Here is a 14,962-nt window from a genome sequence, read left to right as displayed (position 1 = left end):
GTTCCTTTGGAGTTGTCCTAACCCTCCCCTCCCCTATCCTTTTTACATTCTCCTCTACTTTGTTCCACACTCTAAAGTCTAAAGAAGATTTTAACTGCTACATAGCATTTCCTTAGATTTACAGAACCCAGAACATCTGATGACTTTGTAAGCCCCTCCTTAGTCTTCAGTTTTGTATATTGCTATGAGGTTTAACTTCCAGAAAAGTAAATGAACAAAACACAGGAACTAGCCTCAGGAAGCACAAATCCAATTGCTGCCCAGGTGGGAGAAAAAAGGAGACATGTGCCATGGAGGACTGATATTTTTCTCCGTATGTGGACTTCCTGCCATGCTCGCATTTCCCTCCCTATAAAAGGCCTTTGTGCTTCTTCTGAGTTCCCACCTCCAATTGGGGTTTTGAGGTTGAGCCTCTTCACCTTGTAAAGATTGACTGAATAAACTTGATTCTTCCCTATGAAAGCTCATCTCCTGAATACTGGCTTTCGAGTGGCGAGCACCTTGGACCTTAATTCTGTTAACATTCTGAAATTTTACAGGAGTCCTTTGCTTACTTTGCTGAATCCCTTACCATTCTTCCATCTGCTAACCTTCACACTTCGGGATCTCACTCTGTGCATGTTCTCTGGTATGTCCATCTTGAGAATGTACCTCTCATATCTTCTGCAGGGAATGCAGCTGACCTCAGGCCTGGTGGTCACTACTGAGCCCTTTCTTACCACATGCAGCTCTGCTGGGGACTGTGGCCTCCTCTGCCTCCTGGGCCTGCATCCTCTCTTGCCTTATCCAAGCTTAGGAGTTTATTCTTGGTGACTGCCTTAAGTACCGGTCCATGGCTGCACCAATAAGGAAGGTTGGCTCTCACCCTGCACTCAGTGAAAGCAGAGTTGAACCCCAGTGAGGGTGAGTTTAGAAAAATAGATCTTTTTTTTTTTTTACCCCCAAAGGCTCCCTCTGTCGGAATTAAGCAAGTACACAGAATGCTCAGGTAAGCTTATATCCAACCAACTGGGGAAGGACTTTTGAGTAGTTCACTCTACCAGATTAAAGTTTGTACAGCTTTTTCTACCTTAGGAAAAGGGAAGGAAAGTTGATCACTGCTCTGAACCCCGGCCCTTCTGCAAGACTGCACCAGATTTCCAGGGAGAACCACATCTGCAATGGTTAATCTTGGTTGTCAACTTGACTAGATTGAGATATGCCTAGAAAATTGATAAAGAACACTTCTGGGTATGTCTAGAGTATTGCCATGTGGCTCAGTGAATTGAGTGGGGAAAACCTGCCATGAATGTGGGGGTACTGTCCAGAAGGCTGGGGGTAGTCCAGGTTGGCCTTGAACTAAAAATCCTCCTGCCTCAGCCTCCTGAGTGCTAGCATTACAGACATTTGCCACCACACCTGGTTCACGCTTGACTCTATCTTGAGTGGATGCATGGATTGTTGCTGCCATTACTTCAGACTCCAGCTTTTTCAGCCTTCATATGTGATTTGGCATCAGTGATTCTCCAGGGGCCTTCTAGGCCTCATCCTCACGCTGGGGCTGAATCCCTGGGTCTCCTTATTCTGACATTTCATGGATTGAGCAGCTGCTGGTTTCTTTGGCTCTCCAGCCTGCAGATGGGCATTGTGGGACTATCCAGCCTCCGATCATGTAGACTAGTAAAATAAATCCCCTCCTAAGATTATATGTACATTCTGTTGCTACAATTCCTCTGAAGAACCCTGACTAGTGCAACTCTATGGTGACCAGAGCCCAGGCAGCCTGGCAATCCTGTAGTTACCCAGTTGATGAACCCTGACCAACCACTTGTCCTGAGTAGTGGGCTCTCTCATCGTGCTCTCAGGTGCAGTTGTCTCTAAAGAAATTTTGGTCATTTGACTATAATGTCCATGTGAGAGCTTCCCTAACTGCTTTTGGCTGTGCCACTACAGGCTACTAAGCTACCAAACTGAGACAGTGGTTATTGAGTACATTTCATCTGCTACAATTTAAGTTTCTTGAAGACCCAGGCTGGTCTTCAATTAATGATCCTCTTGCTTCAGCCTTCCTAGTTGCTGAGATTACAGGCCACTATGCCCAGTTTATGATTTAATTTTAGTATTTTTGTTTTAGTATATTTCATTGAAGTGTATCTTAGGCACTGTAAAAAGCACAAATCTTAAGCAAAGTTTTATAACTGTATTCACCTGTGTAACCATTGCCCAGAGCAAGATATGTTTTCAGGGCCACAGCAGTTTCCTCCACACTTTTCCCCAAAGACATCCTTCAGGGCAACCTGATTTCTGTCCTCATAGATCATTTTTGCTTATATTTGAACTTCATATACAAGGAATTATATGGTGTTTTATTTTTTGAAAGTGGTAATCTGGCCCAACATCTCATAAAGTAGGAATGTGCTGTCGCTTTTCCTTTCTTCCTCAGTAGGTAGCAGTGTGTCAGAAAGTGCAAGGTTTGAATCACTTAAGTTTATTTTACCATGCTGACTGCTGGCTTTCTCAACTATAAAATAGAGAGAATATTCATTCCCACTTTGCTTTTTTTTTTTTCTTATGAGGCTAGGATTTGAAGTCAGGGCTTTTCACTTGCAAAGCATACCTGCTTTACCACTTGAACCACACCTCCATTCCTGCTTTACCACTTGAACCACACCTCCATTCCACTTTGGAAAAGTGCTTGTTAGGATGAGTAATATATGTAAAGTATCTCATGCAATGTGTGGCACACTATGGTTGCCTGATAAATATATGTCTATATTCTTTACTGTAGTAGACATCAAATACATATTCAAATAATCTATTAGCTTTTTTTCTGCTTGTCGAATGGATTTCTTCTGCTAACTACTGTGTTATAGTGTGACTGTGACAAAATACCTGACGTACACAACCTAAGGGGAAAAGTTTCAGAGGGTTGAGCCCATTGTCCTAGGCGCTGTGGATTCTGGGCCTGTGGTGAGGCAGAACAACCTAGTAGCAGAAATAAGTGGAGGAAGTGGCAGACAAGAAGCAGAGAAAGGCATTACAGGAAGGGGCTAGGACAAGCTACAGCTCCCAAGGACATGCCCCACTTCTTCCAACTAGCCTCCACCGCCCCCTTTTCACCCCTTCGTATAACGTATAATGCCACCGTGTTAGGACTCCATCAAAGGATTAATCCACTCAATTAGGTCAGAGCCCTTAAGATCCACTCACTTGCCAAAAGCCCATCAGCTGGTAACAAAGCCCTCAATACGTGAGCCTATGGGGGCCATTTGTGTTCAAACCACAACTATGTTACACCTCTAGGACTTCGATTCTGAAGTCCTGTAAACATTTCTTGGACTTTGTGGAATTAAATACTGTGACTTTGGCTTGCTTGCTTTGCTGAGGAGTGGGGCAGGAGGAGGATCACTTCTGGGAAAACAGGTCAGTGTGTTGATCTTTTTCAGTACAGCACTTTCATTTCAACAGCACATTTACTGAACAAATGCAAAGCTCAGTGCTTTTCCTCGCCCTCATTCCCTTTCAGGTGAGGCCTCATTTCTGTGTCATCTCCGTTCAGTGGCGTCCATTCGGGACGAGGGGCGGTCCCTTTAAGGCCCTGGAAAGGGTCTCGGTGTCGGTTTCAGCGGTAAGGCCACGCCCCATCACGTGTCCGCCGTTCCAGCGGGGCGGGGCCGGCTGCCTTGGGTGCCGTCACTTCCGGTTCTCTGTCAGTCAGGAGCGAGCGAGCGAGAGGCTGTTCGGACTGCAGGAGCGGAGCGTGAGTGCGGGGCCCGGCCCCACCCACGGGGCCCCTGCGTGGATCCCGACTCTCCCGCCCGGGCCGCGAGCCGTTCGCGGCTTTCCCCTGCTCCCCTTGCGGGGCCCGGCCGCGAGGAGTGGCGGCTCTGCCTGACCTCCCCTCCCTCCGGGCTTCCCGGAGCCCCCTCCTCCGTCTCCGACCCCGCGTCCGCCGGGCCGAGGACCTCCACACTAGACGCCCGCCGCAGGGCGCGGAGCCGCGGCGGGGGCGGGGCGGCCTCGGGCCTGGGAGCGCGGCGTGGTGGGGGTGGGAGTGGAGAACGGCGGGCGGGGGGCCGGGCGCCCCGGGACAATGCGGCGGCGGCCGCCCTTGGCGGAGGCGCGTGCTTTCGTGCGGCCCCACCCTGGCTCATGGGGTGGGGGGCGCTTTGGGGCCGGGGGCGGAGGGAGGGGTGCGGACCTGGTCTGAAGGGGGCGGTGGCGGTGGGGAAGGAGACTGGTTGCGGGGAGAGGGAACGCGTTGAGAGGAGAAAATGGCGCTTGGTGCAAGCCCCTCCTCTTCCCACACGGTCTCCTCGGCCGCCTCCCACGCCCCTCGTCCCAGCAGCGGCCAGCCAGGTGGTCGGGGCTCCCGGGCAGTGCGACCCTCGGGCGCTGAGCTTCTCACCTCGTGCTGCTCGATCAAGTCTTTGCCCTTCACGCCAATTAACTTGCGCTTCGTTTTCTCTAATCCTCCCCCACCGGCCTCCAGAGGCTGAAGATTTTTTTTTTCTTTTTTTAGTTGAGCTTTATATATTCTGCAATAGCTGCTTTAGTTCCTATATGCCTAAATTCCGAGCCCCTACCTCCTTTTGGAACAGTAAAGCCAAGTTAAGTAAAAGTTTTTTTTTTTTTTTTTTGTGGAAAGCTCAAAGAGACTGGCTTTAGTTTCCATCACATTGTTTTCTTGAATAGACTTATTTGGGTTAAATACGAGGTGGTTCTTTGAAATTATTGTAGACCCTCCAGGCAGCTTTTCGTAATAGGAGGTAGTTATGCATGACTGTTTGTAAGTGAAAAATAGGTTATGTTTTCGGGCAGTTGCATAGAAAACAACTAAACTGATTTTAGAGATTAGGTTGTAAAATGGAACAGTAATAGGAAAAGTGTATGGAACGTCTTTATGAACATTTATTTTTATTTTACCCTTACATTTGGGTAATTGCTAGTTAAAATCAAAGTGGTCTGATTGGGCATGGTTTGAACTTCATAAAAATGTAATGGTCAGTTCTTTTACCTTGACCTCCTATTGCAAAACATTGTATGTCAGCGCTAATGCAAGTTTGGTCTACAGAGCCGAATTGTTATGTTGTTTTAAGAAGAAATTGAAGTCTTCCCCCCTCCCCCCCCTTTTTTTTTCAACAGTCATAGAGTATGTTGTGTTTATTAGTCTCTTAAAGGCATACAAAAATTAATAGGACCTAGTTTTTTCTGAGGTGGAGAGTGCAAAAGGTCCTTTGACGATTAATTAGCATTTTGCTATCTGGTGTAAGTGCCTTGAAAAGAGGTACCCACAAGCCCTGAAATTTGGGGTTTAGACCTTCAGATAATTTCTCTCTTACGCTCAGGCACTAAGGAAACATCCAATTCCAAGCAAAGTACTAGTCTGTGTAGTGGGCGGGGGAGGTTGCCCATAAACAGATCTTTAAATTTTAGTTATATTCCAGAGTAGAAAATCAGTGTAAAATGTTGTGAATTATGTATAACTTTGAATGCTGAATTAGTACTTGTTATTTTGATGGTGTGGTTAAAAGGTCAAAATTAATGGATATAAAATAGGTAAAAGCCCGGCGCTGGGTTAAGTCTATGCCTATAATCCTAGCTATTCTGGAGGATCATGTTCGAAGTCAGCCCGGGAAAATAGTTCTGAGAGAAGGGTCTCTATCTCGAAAAAACCTTTCACAAAAAAGGCTGGTGGAGTGACCCAAGGTGTAGGCCCTGAGTTGAAGCCCCAATACTGGGGGTGGTTTGGGGGGAGAATAGGTAAAAATAATTGATTATAAGTGCAAAGTAAATTGGATGCCACAGTTGCATAGCATAGCTGTTTTCTCTTAATGTGAATGGTAGGCTCATTCTTTGAGTAATTCTACATGGTCTAATCTCAGTGAGAAGTGTAAAGCAGTACTGAGTAGAATTACTTACATTTCTTCTGATTTTACAGTAATTGTCAGCTGCCTTCATGCAGATTATCCTATCTGTGCACTTCTAACCACCTAAAATGAAGTATTGAAAAGAACACTGTCTTTAAGAAAGAAGTGGAAGAATTTGTGCAAGGCAATCCTTTTTCCTAACTGGGCTCCTAGCATAACATTTTACTCTGCTTGTAATTTGCCATTTAGACACATGCAGATGAACTCATGTTCATTGTAACAACTCCGGTACCACAAAATGGTAGAGCCATTGGGGTTTTTTTTTTTTTTTTTTTTTTTTTTTTTTTTTGATAGAGGGATTACTGAAGGTAAAGAGTAACTTGTAAATTATTTAATACATTTTTCTTTCAGAATGCCTAAATCAAAGGAACTTGTTTCTTCAAGCTCTTCTGGAAGTGATTCTGACAGTGAAGTTGACAAAAAGGTGACTTTTACTGTACCAAGTCATTTTTGTGATGTTAATTCAGCCATATTGCTCACATCTAGTTCTGAAGGATAGTAAAAGGCCAATTTTCTTTCTTTTTCTTTTTTAGAGATGAGTTTAGCCCAGGCTGTCCTGGAACTCACTGTGTAGCCCTGGCTGTCCTTGAATTTGGATAATCTCAGCCTCCCATGTGTTGGAATTGATAGGTGGACAACATGACCAGAAGGCTTAAAATGAGAATCCAAATAGGTGCCTCTGAACCACTTACTGTGCTTCCACAATCACAGGTCCCAAACCTGATTTCCCTTTTGTTGATGACGTTGCAGAGCCAATTCCTTAGGCTCTAGTAAGGGAATAGAATTCTTATTAGGCCAAAGATACTACTAGTTATTATTTTGAAAATCTGCTCAATCTGTAGATTTTGTTTGTAGTAGTTGGATCAAATTACCTGAAATTTTGAATATGTTAATTCTGACTGCCTTCTGGTCATCCTTCCTCACCCCCCCCCCACCCCAAACCACACACGAAGATTACTGAAATTTTAGTCTTGGTGCATTTTAAGGTTAAAAGTTATTTGATCTGAACTCTTCCTTTTAGCTAAATAAATAAGCATCCAGCAAAAACCTATCCTGAAATTATCCATTTTGACAGAATAGTCTTTTTCTGCATAAGATGACAACTGTTCTGTAAACTCTGCATTCCACTTAATTGAGCATCTCAGTGGAGCATAACTGAGTCTCTCACTCTGTGGTCAAGACTTCCTTCCTCACTTTTCAAAGAAGTTTTTTGTATATGAATAAACATTCATATCCTAGAAGTGGAATAAGTTGGTTGTATTCTTCCTAGTTGGTATAGCTCCTTTGTAAAAAGTAATTATTAGCTTCCATAGACCCGTGATTTCCAAGAATTTACTCAAAAACAGAAGGCCCCTCATCTTATTTTCTTCCAAAGCAATCCTTGTATCAAAAGGGAAAGCATAAGGGGGGAATCTGGAGGAAGTTGGAACCTGTAAATGCATATACATAATATAGCATCATTTAGAAGGTTAAAGTGAGTCTTCAAAGAGCATATATAGCTCTGCTTAAGAAAGTCTTAATTTTTAAAATTTGTATCATTGTAACATTTGAATGTTTACCTGACAAATTTCATGTTGAAGCTTTGTGTACCAGGTGTGTGCTAGTCCTGCTTGTTGAACTAATTTTTGCTCTTTATCTTAAATAGCACTATTAATCCTGTAAGCACTTATAAAATACTTTTTCATTTCATGTTAGGTATATACGGGTAATATTTTACTTAGCTTCCTTTAATTTAAGAATGTTAGATTTAGTAACATTAAGATACCAGTTTGGACTGAGGCTATAGCTCAGTGGTAGAAAGCTTAGCTTGGAAGGGCTTGGGTTCCATCCCCAGTGCCACAAAAAAAAAAAAAAAAAAAAAAAATTGTGTGCTGTTCTACTAAGAAAGAACATGGCTGCCCTCTACTGTTAAGGTTGGGAAGCTCAGTGGGTTTTTATGTTAACTTATTTTTAGGATGCGGTTACATAAAAAGATTTTACAATACTGCTTTAAAAACATTCTTCCGCTTTTGAAAGCTAATTGACCACATTGCTATGTGTCTTCAGTGATTTTTATTTTTCTTCCTTTCAAAGTAATCTTAGGTAGAATCCCAGTTCTCAAGATGACTGTTCTTGTGGCTATCATTCAAGAGCATGAAGTATCTTTGGGATCCTGACATCAGTGTTTGAAATACAATGTAGTTTAGATTCATAGTTATATTAAGTGAAACTTTGCTATGTATATAATTTTTTCTTAATGTAGCTTTGTGAACTTTTAAATTTTCCAAAGTAATGGAATCTTTTGAATCTGAGATGCCCTTTATTATGTGGGAAATTTTAAGCATACTTCTTCCTTTTTCTTTCAAGTTAAAGAGGAAAAAGCAGGTTGCTCCAGAAAAACCTGTAAAGAAGCAAAAGAGTGGTGAAACCTCAAGAGCTCTGGCATCTTCCAAGCAGAGCAGCAGCAGCAGAGATGATAACATGTTTCAGGTAAAGTTGGTTATTTCTTTACATATTGTGGAATTACTCTCACTTGTTTAAAGAATGTGTTAAAAGTACCTTGATCTGGTACCACCTAACAGTCTTTTATACATGTTAAAATCCTCTTGGCTAAGGATAGTTATTAAAATATACGAACAAGTTAGAAATGAAAGTATGTAATGCTGGACATTGTAAAAGTCTAGAAGTCCATAGTTTTGGTATATTTAAAACAATATAAATCTAAATGTTAGAGAAACTCAAAGAGATTGGGAACTATGTGTTGAGAAAGCAGCTTGGAGAAGGTAGGTTGAATATTGGACTGTGCAGTATCAATAGGATATTATTGGAGAAGTAGTAGTATGACTTGATTAATTTTGAACTGATAACAAACAGTGCTGGGAATACAGCTTAGTGTTAAGACTGCTTGCCTAGCATGTGAAGCCTTGCATATGAACCAGAAGAAGAAGAAGAAACAAACAGAAAAGTGGAATGGGTTGTGTTTGTAAAGAGAGGGACGTTCATGGAGGGTTTTGATAAGCACAGTAGGAAAGGCCTGGTACAGCTTCTCGGGTTCCTTAGGGAGATTGATGGGAGAACTTCAGACTTTGTGAGGGGAAGTGGCATTGAGGATAAATAGATGTCAGTGAGACTGCAGAGGTAATTACAGGCTTTAATCTGTGTGTGATGAAGGTTAGATGGCATTTCCCTAAGGAAGAAATAGTGATGATTATAAAGATGCCAATGAGGAAGAAGGTACCAGAGTAATTAAGCATCAGTGACAAGTGGACCCAATTTTAAATGTGATCAAATAAATAGGATCTCCTGTAGCACCTGGAAGTCTTGGGTGGGAAATGTTCATCTGGAATCATCAAAATGGTTGACTGAAACCATCCACTAAAGAAAGCATGTATCTGAGGAAAAAAGGGTGGCAGTTAAGGGCATGCCTTTGGTAATATTCCAGTGGAGGATAGAAGAAAGAGGATGTAGGTCAAGATAGGAGATGGTGTAAGAAAAGAGTATAATAGTGGGAGCAAGAAAACAAATGTTCAAGGAGGGATAAGCATTTGTTTGAGTAGAAAGTGATGCTGCATTTAAGTTTTGTTTTTTTAAACCTGGAAAGCTGGAGTGCCCAGGATTAAGGTGGAATGGAAAATAGAAGTCAAGTGTCTTAACTCAATTTTGCTTTTAATACTGCTTGATAAAGAAAATAAAGCACAGATGAATTATTTCATTACAGGTTTAAATCCTCTGACGTCTGTAAAACTTAGAGGAATGAGAGACAGACCAGGTTAATGTGATAGAGACCATAAGTAATTGTTTGTAAGAAAATATTACAAAAGAGCCGTCATTGCTTTGAATGGATAGTAAATTGAATGCTTACTGTGTTTTGTATTTTATTCAGGCTTTGCCAGGTTTTGGATTGCAGTGGTGAGCCACATAGACATGGTCTGCAGCTTCATGAAATTTAGGGGATAAAAATTATACAGATAAAACACATAGTTAAAAATCATGATGAGGCCTGAGCAGTAAAGGGGCAGGTTATTATGAGGGAGTAGGTGTTCTGGGAATGCTAGGCTGTAGAAGTGGCATTTACACCTCAAGCCATGTAAAGTGTATGGCAGAGGGAAGTATTTTCTTCACACATAGGGAATAGTGGGGAAGAACTTGGATTGTTCATTGTGTTCAATACCTTTGCGACTGGAGCCTGGAAAGTCTGGGTCAGGTTATAGGTGGGAGAGCTAGCTGATGAGAAGAACAAAGGGCAGATCTTATAGGGCATGCATATTAAGGATTTGAGTTTTATTCCTCTCTCTTTCTTTTTGTTGGTACTGGGGTTTGAACTATTGCCTTGCGCTTGCTAGGCAGGTGCACTACGACTTAAGCCACTTCCTCAGCCTGGAGCATCAGTTCTTAAATCATTTGGAAAGGCTCCTAGCAATCAGTTTAAGAGCAGATTAGAGTACATTGACTGTATGATATTAAACTAGGCCTTCATTCTTATTAGTAGTAAGGGCTTCATAAGTGTATTAGAAAGATGGATGAAGGATGGACGTTTTTTGGGGGAAGGGGCATGACTTTGTTTTTTTATTGTACTGGCGGTATATTGTGACATTGACAAGAATGCTTATAATATATCTTAGTTAAAATCACCCAATCCATCACCCTTCTCCCCATTCTTAGAATAGTTTCAGAGTGTCTCATTTTCCATTTCCATACATGAGTTCACAATGTTTCTGCCATATTCACCCCTACACATTTGAAGGATGAGTTTTGGTTGGATGGAAAAACAGTAACCCCACTGTGTGGGCTTTTTTTTTTTTTTTTTTTAAATAGAGCTATGTATTTTCTGTATTTGTTTTTGCCAAGAAGGTGCTTTGAATACAGCTGCTACAGAGAACTGTTGTAGACATTGCTAGATCATGAAATGTTAGAATCTTTGAGAACACAGGTCATCAGCTGTACTTTGCCCAAAACAAATAGATCTAAAATCCAAATTAAAATTGAGTGTTTGCTAGTAGCTGTAGGGCAGGATGTTTTTTAAACGATGTACTTACACCTCTGGAGAATAAAACTTGGAGAAATAATGTTAAGTTCTGCCTAGGTGAGTAGATAGAGAACCATGGTGCTTTTAAAGTTTATTTTATTTATTTATTTTTTGTATTTGAAAGGACTATTCATAACCTCAAGGGGACAGGAAATCAAAAACAGTGTTAAGAAACACATCATATAGGATGCACGTTTTTTTCCTTAGTCTTTAGATTATATGCACATAAAATGTGTATCTGATTCTTCCTATGAAATGTGATTTCAGTGATCTTTATTCTTTCTACTTTAAATTATTGTATCCCTGTATTAGTATCTCCTCATCACTTTTTTCTTTTTTCATGCTTTCTAAGAACTTGGGAGAAGTTGCTGTTGAGCAAGCCCATGTTTTAAAGGAAAATTTTTTATTTAAAAATTATTTTGATGGTACTGAGGTAGGGCCTGTGCTTGCTAGGTAGGTGCTCTACCTCTTGAGCCATGCTGCAAAAGCCTCCCCTTCTTTTTTATTTTGTTATTTTTTGGATAGGGTCTTGGGTTTTTTCTTTGGAGCTGGCCTCAGGCTGTGATCTTCCTTACCTGGGATTAGAGTTGTGCAACACGATATTCAGCTTATCACTAATTTTTTTGCCTGGGCTCATCCTGAACTGCAATCTTCCTCATCTCCCAGTAGCTGAGATTACAGTCATGAACACCATGCTTGGCTTAAATATTTTTTAATTGAAATATAGTTTATGTGCAATAAAATGTGCACATTTAAAAGCATAATTTGATGAGCTGTCACAGGTGTATATACCCTGTGATCAGAGCATTTTCATCACTAGAGAGCTCCTTTTTGGTCTCCCTTTAAAGTCATCTCTGCTTCATGGAACCGTTGATCTGGTTGATTCCTGTCACTGTAGATTTCTCTGGCCTGTTCTAGAACTTTATATAAATAGAATCATATGGTGTCTTTTTTTGTGTGTGTCTGGCTTCTCTTGCTCAGCATAATGAATTGAAATTCATCCTTGTGTCTTTTCTGTTGGTTCCTTTTTATTGGTGAGTAATACTCTGATGAGTTTCCAATTTGTTTCCATTCACCTGGGATGAACATTTGTATTGAGTCTTGGATTAATAGACATAAAACTTCAGGGAATATTCTTGTATAAGTCTTTTTGTGGACATTTTGTTTTAGATAAAGATCAGATACTTTTGCTGGACCATGGGATAGGTATGTGTTTAACTTTCTAAGACACCGTCAAACTGTTTTCCAAGTGACTGTCATTTTACACACCCCACCCCGTATGAGATTACAGTTCCAGTCCTCACTGGGTATTCAGTTAGCATTTTTAATCTTATCCAGTTTAATTGGTGTGTTATAGTAGCTTAATGTTGTTTTACTTTGCATTTCCCTAGTGTCTGAGTTCATTGCACAATTTTGATCTTATTTATTGGTTATTTTTTATATTTTTTGTGAAGGAAGAATTTGTCCAATTCTTTGTCTTTTTTTTTTTTATAAATTGTTTCTATGAATTTGACTGTTTTAGACTTTAGATATCTCATGTAGGTTGAATCAAACAGTATTGCTGTCATTTAATGACTGACTTATTTCACGTAGCACTGTGCTCAGAATTAATCCATGTGTAGCCTGTGGCAGGATTTCCTTCTGAAGGGTTGAGTAATATTCCATTATACATGTATATCATGTTTTGTTCATGTATTGAACTGTGGATGGACATTTGAGTTGCTTCTATGTCTTGTCTCTTGTGAATAAAGCAGTTATGAACATGGGTGTGCAGAATTCTTTTGGAGACCCTGTTGTCAGTTCTTTCACATACATAGTCACTTGCCCTGTAACTTTTCAGTCAGTTACAGACCACTTATATAGTGGTGGGCATATACTGACATTGTAGCTGTCTTAGTTTGTGTAAGTATATTCTGATGTTTGCACAATGACAAAGTTACCTAAAAATATATTCCTCAGCATATACACTGTTAAGTATACAAGTGTTTTGTATACCCAGAAGTAGGATTGCTGAATTATACTATAAAAGGTGGTTTCCTTTGGTTACAGATATAATACTAATTATTTTCATGATTAAAAATAGTGTGCAGCAAGTTGTAAATATGGAAACGGACATCACTGTTGAACACCTCTTTTTATGTGTTCTTTTTTTTTTAACCGCCCCCAGATTGGAAAAATGAGATATGTCAGTGTTCGGGACTTTAAAGGGAAAGTTCTAATTGACATTAGAGAATATTGGATGGATCAGGAAGGTGAAATGAAACCAGGAAGAAAAGGTAAGGTTTGATTTCTTCAGTTTGATTTTAATGTTGGGACTAAATTGTTTCTGAGTAGCCTACCTTACTTGATATGTTGGCAGGGTGCACAAAGATCAAGTTTATTAAGTTGATTATCTTTAATTCCCAGCAGTTTTGAAGCAGATTAGGCAGTCATTCACCTTGAATTCCTGTGCCAGTTTGGGAGCAAATACTGAAAGTGACTGGATGTAGTAATGGGGGTGTCACATGTGAAACCTTAGTTTGAAGGTATCTGTGTGATATATCTTCAGATTACCATATGTTCTCTGGTAGAAAAGGGCATTATGCAGGATGCACTGTAGGAAGTTAAAATGGATACAAACTTGGTCTGCTCCGGAAATTGTGATGAATCTAATGAGCAAATGTAAGCTTTCAATATCTTGATGTCAGTGTCTAACAGCATCTCAATATTGTACATTGTGCCATTCAAAATGGCAGTTTTGGGACTGGTGGTGTAGCTCATGGGTCAAGGGGGGGTGCTTTGCATGTGTGAGGCCCTGAGTTTGATTTCCTACACTGCAAAAACACAAAAAACAAAATGGCAATTTTTATAAACATTTTAGTTGAAAGTATGAGAATCCTCAAGAATTCTTGATTTTTTTTTTCCAGAACTGTAAAATAGGTATAGTGTAGGTGCGCATGCGCACTGGTTACTTATGCAAGAGGGGAGGGTGACTGGAGATGAAGGTAGGGAAGTATGGATGATGGGCTTCATCACAAAAAGAGCGATTAAACATCTTGCAGGTGCTTTAAGTGGAGTGAGGAGGGGGTTGCAGGGGTAGGGGAGAAATGAAGGGGCAATCTAACCCAATGTACAGTGTAAGCCTATTTTAAATTGTCACAAGTGATCCCCCTGTACAACGAATATATCCTAATTTAAAAAAAAAAATAACTTGATTTTCAATTTTGAATTTTTCAACTTTTTCTTTTGTTTTAGGTATTTCTTTAAATCCGGAGCAATGGAGCCAGTTGAAGGAACAGATTTCTGACATTGATGATGCAGTAAGAAAACTGTAAAATCTGAGCCATATAAAACCTGTACTGTTCTAGTTGTTTTAATCTGTCTTTTTACATTGGCTTTTGTTTTCTAAACATTGTTTTCCAAGCTATTGTATATTTGGATCGCAGAACAATTTGTAAGATGAATACTTTTTTTTAAATGTGCATTATTAAAAATGTTCTGAGTGACACTACTTGTCAACTTTATTAAGGAGGATTGCTTTGTGTCCCCCACCTAGTGTAAAATAAAATCAAGTAGTTACAACCTTAATTGTTGTGCCCTTTTTTGATCAAAAGACTAGTGTAGGTACTGTTTTAAGGCTAAAAGAACAGTTTTATAAGTCCTGTTAGTTTGAATTCAGCTTTTACATTAAAAAAGATTTTTATATTTCATTGAATCTTTCAGCTTTGATTTATGAAGTACATACTTGATCTCGTCCCTTCTAACCAAATGTCTATAAACTTGTTTGACTTTTCCACCCCACTATTTCACTTTCCTTTTTTTTCCTTCATTTTCCTTTAATAATGTAATCTCTTCATGTTCTGTATTCACTTCACTCCTTATATTTCCTTGGATATGTTACGCTGATTTTGGAAAGTCAGACTGTCAAAAATGTTACTGCTATAAGTTATAATTAAAATATTATATGAGAACTACATTACTAAATCTTCTGTATTAAGTATTAGCAGATACAGTTTTGTTACATGGCTTGAATGGCAAGTGATTATCATTACCAATAGTGTTTTATGTA

The 14,962-nt window shown here is 40.1% G+C and overlaps 1 protein-coding gene across 1 annotated transcript; it reads left to right on the top strand.

Moving 5' to 3' along the window:
* The first annotated feature begins 3,611 nt into the window (after positions 1–3,611).
* Sub1 (SUB1 regulator of transcription) lies at positions 3,612–14,481 on the top strand. The gene is made up of 5 exons (XM_020180526.2): positions 3,612–3,739; positions 6,261–6,333; positions 8,256–8,378; positions 13,082–13,190; positions 14,149–14,481. Exons 2-5 carry the CDS (start codon positions 6,262–6,264, stop codon positions 14,226–14,228), a joined length of 384 nt encoding a protein of 127 aa, XP_020036115.1. The 5' UTR covers positions 3,612–3,739; position 6,261; the 3' UTR covers positions 14,229–14,481.
* Positions 14,482–14,962: the final 481 nt, after the last annotated feature.

Source organism: Castor canadensis, chromosome 6 (genome assembly GCF_047511655.1).
Source record: "Castor canadensis chromosome 6, mCasCan1.hap1v2, whole genome shotgun sequence".
NCBI lineage: Eukaryota > Metazoa > Chordata > Mammalia > Rodentia > Castoridae > Castor > Castor canadensis.
The sequence above is the reverse complement of the archived record's forward strand: the minus strand, read 5'-3'. Positions and strand labels throughout refer to the sequence as shown.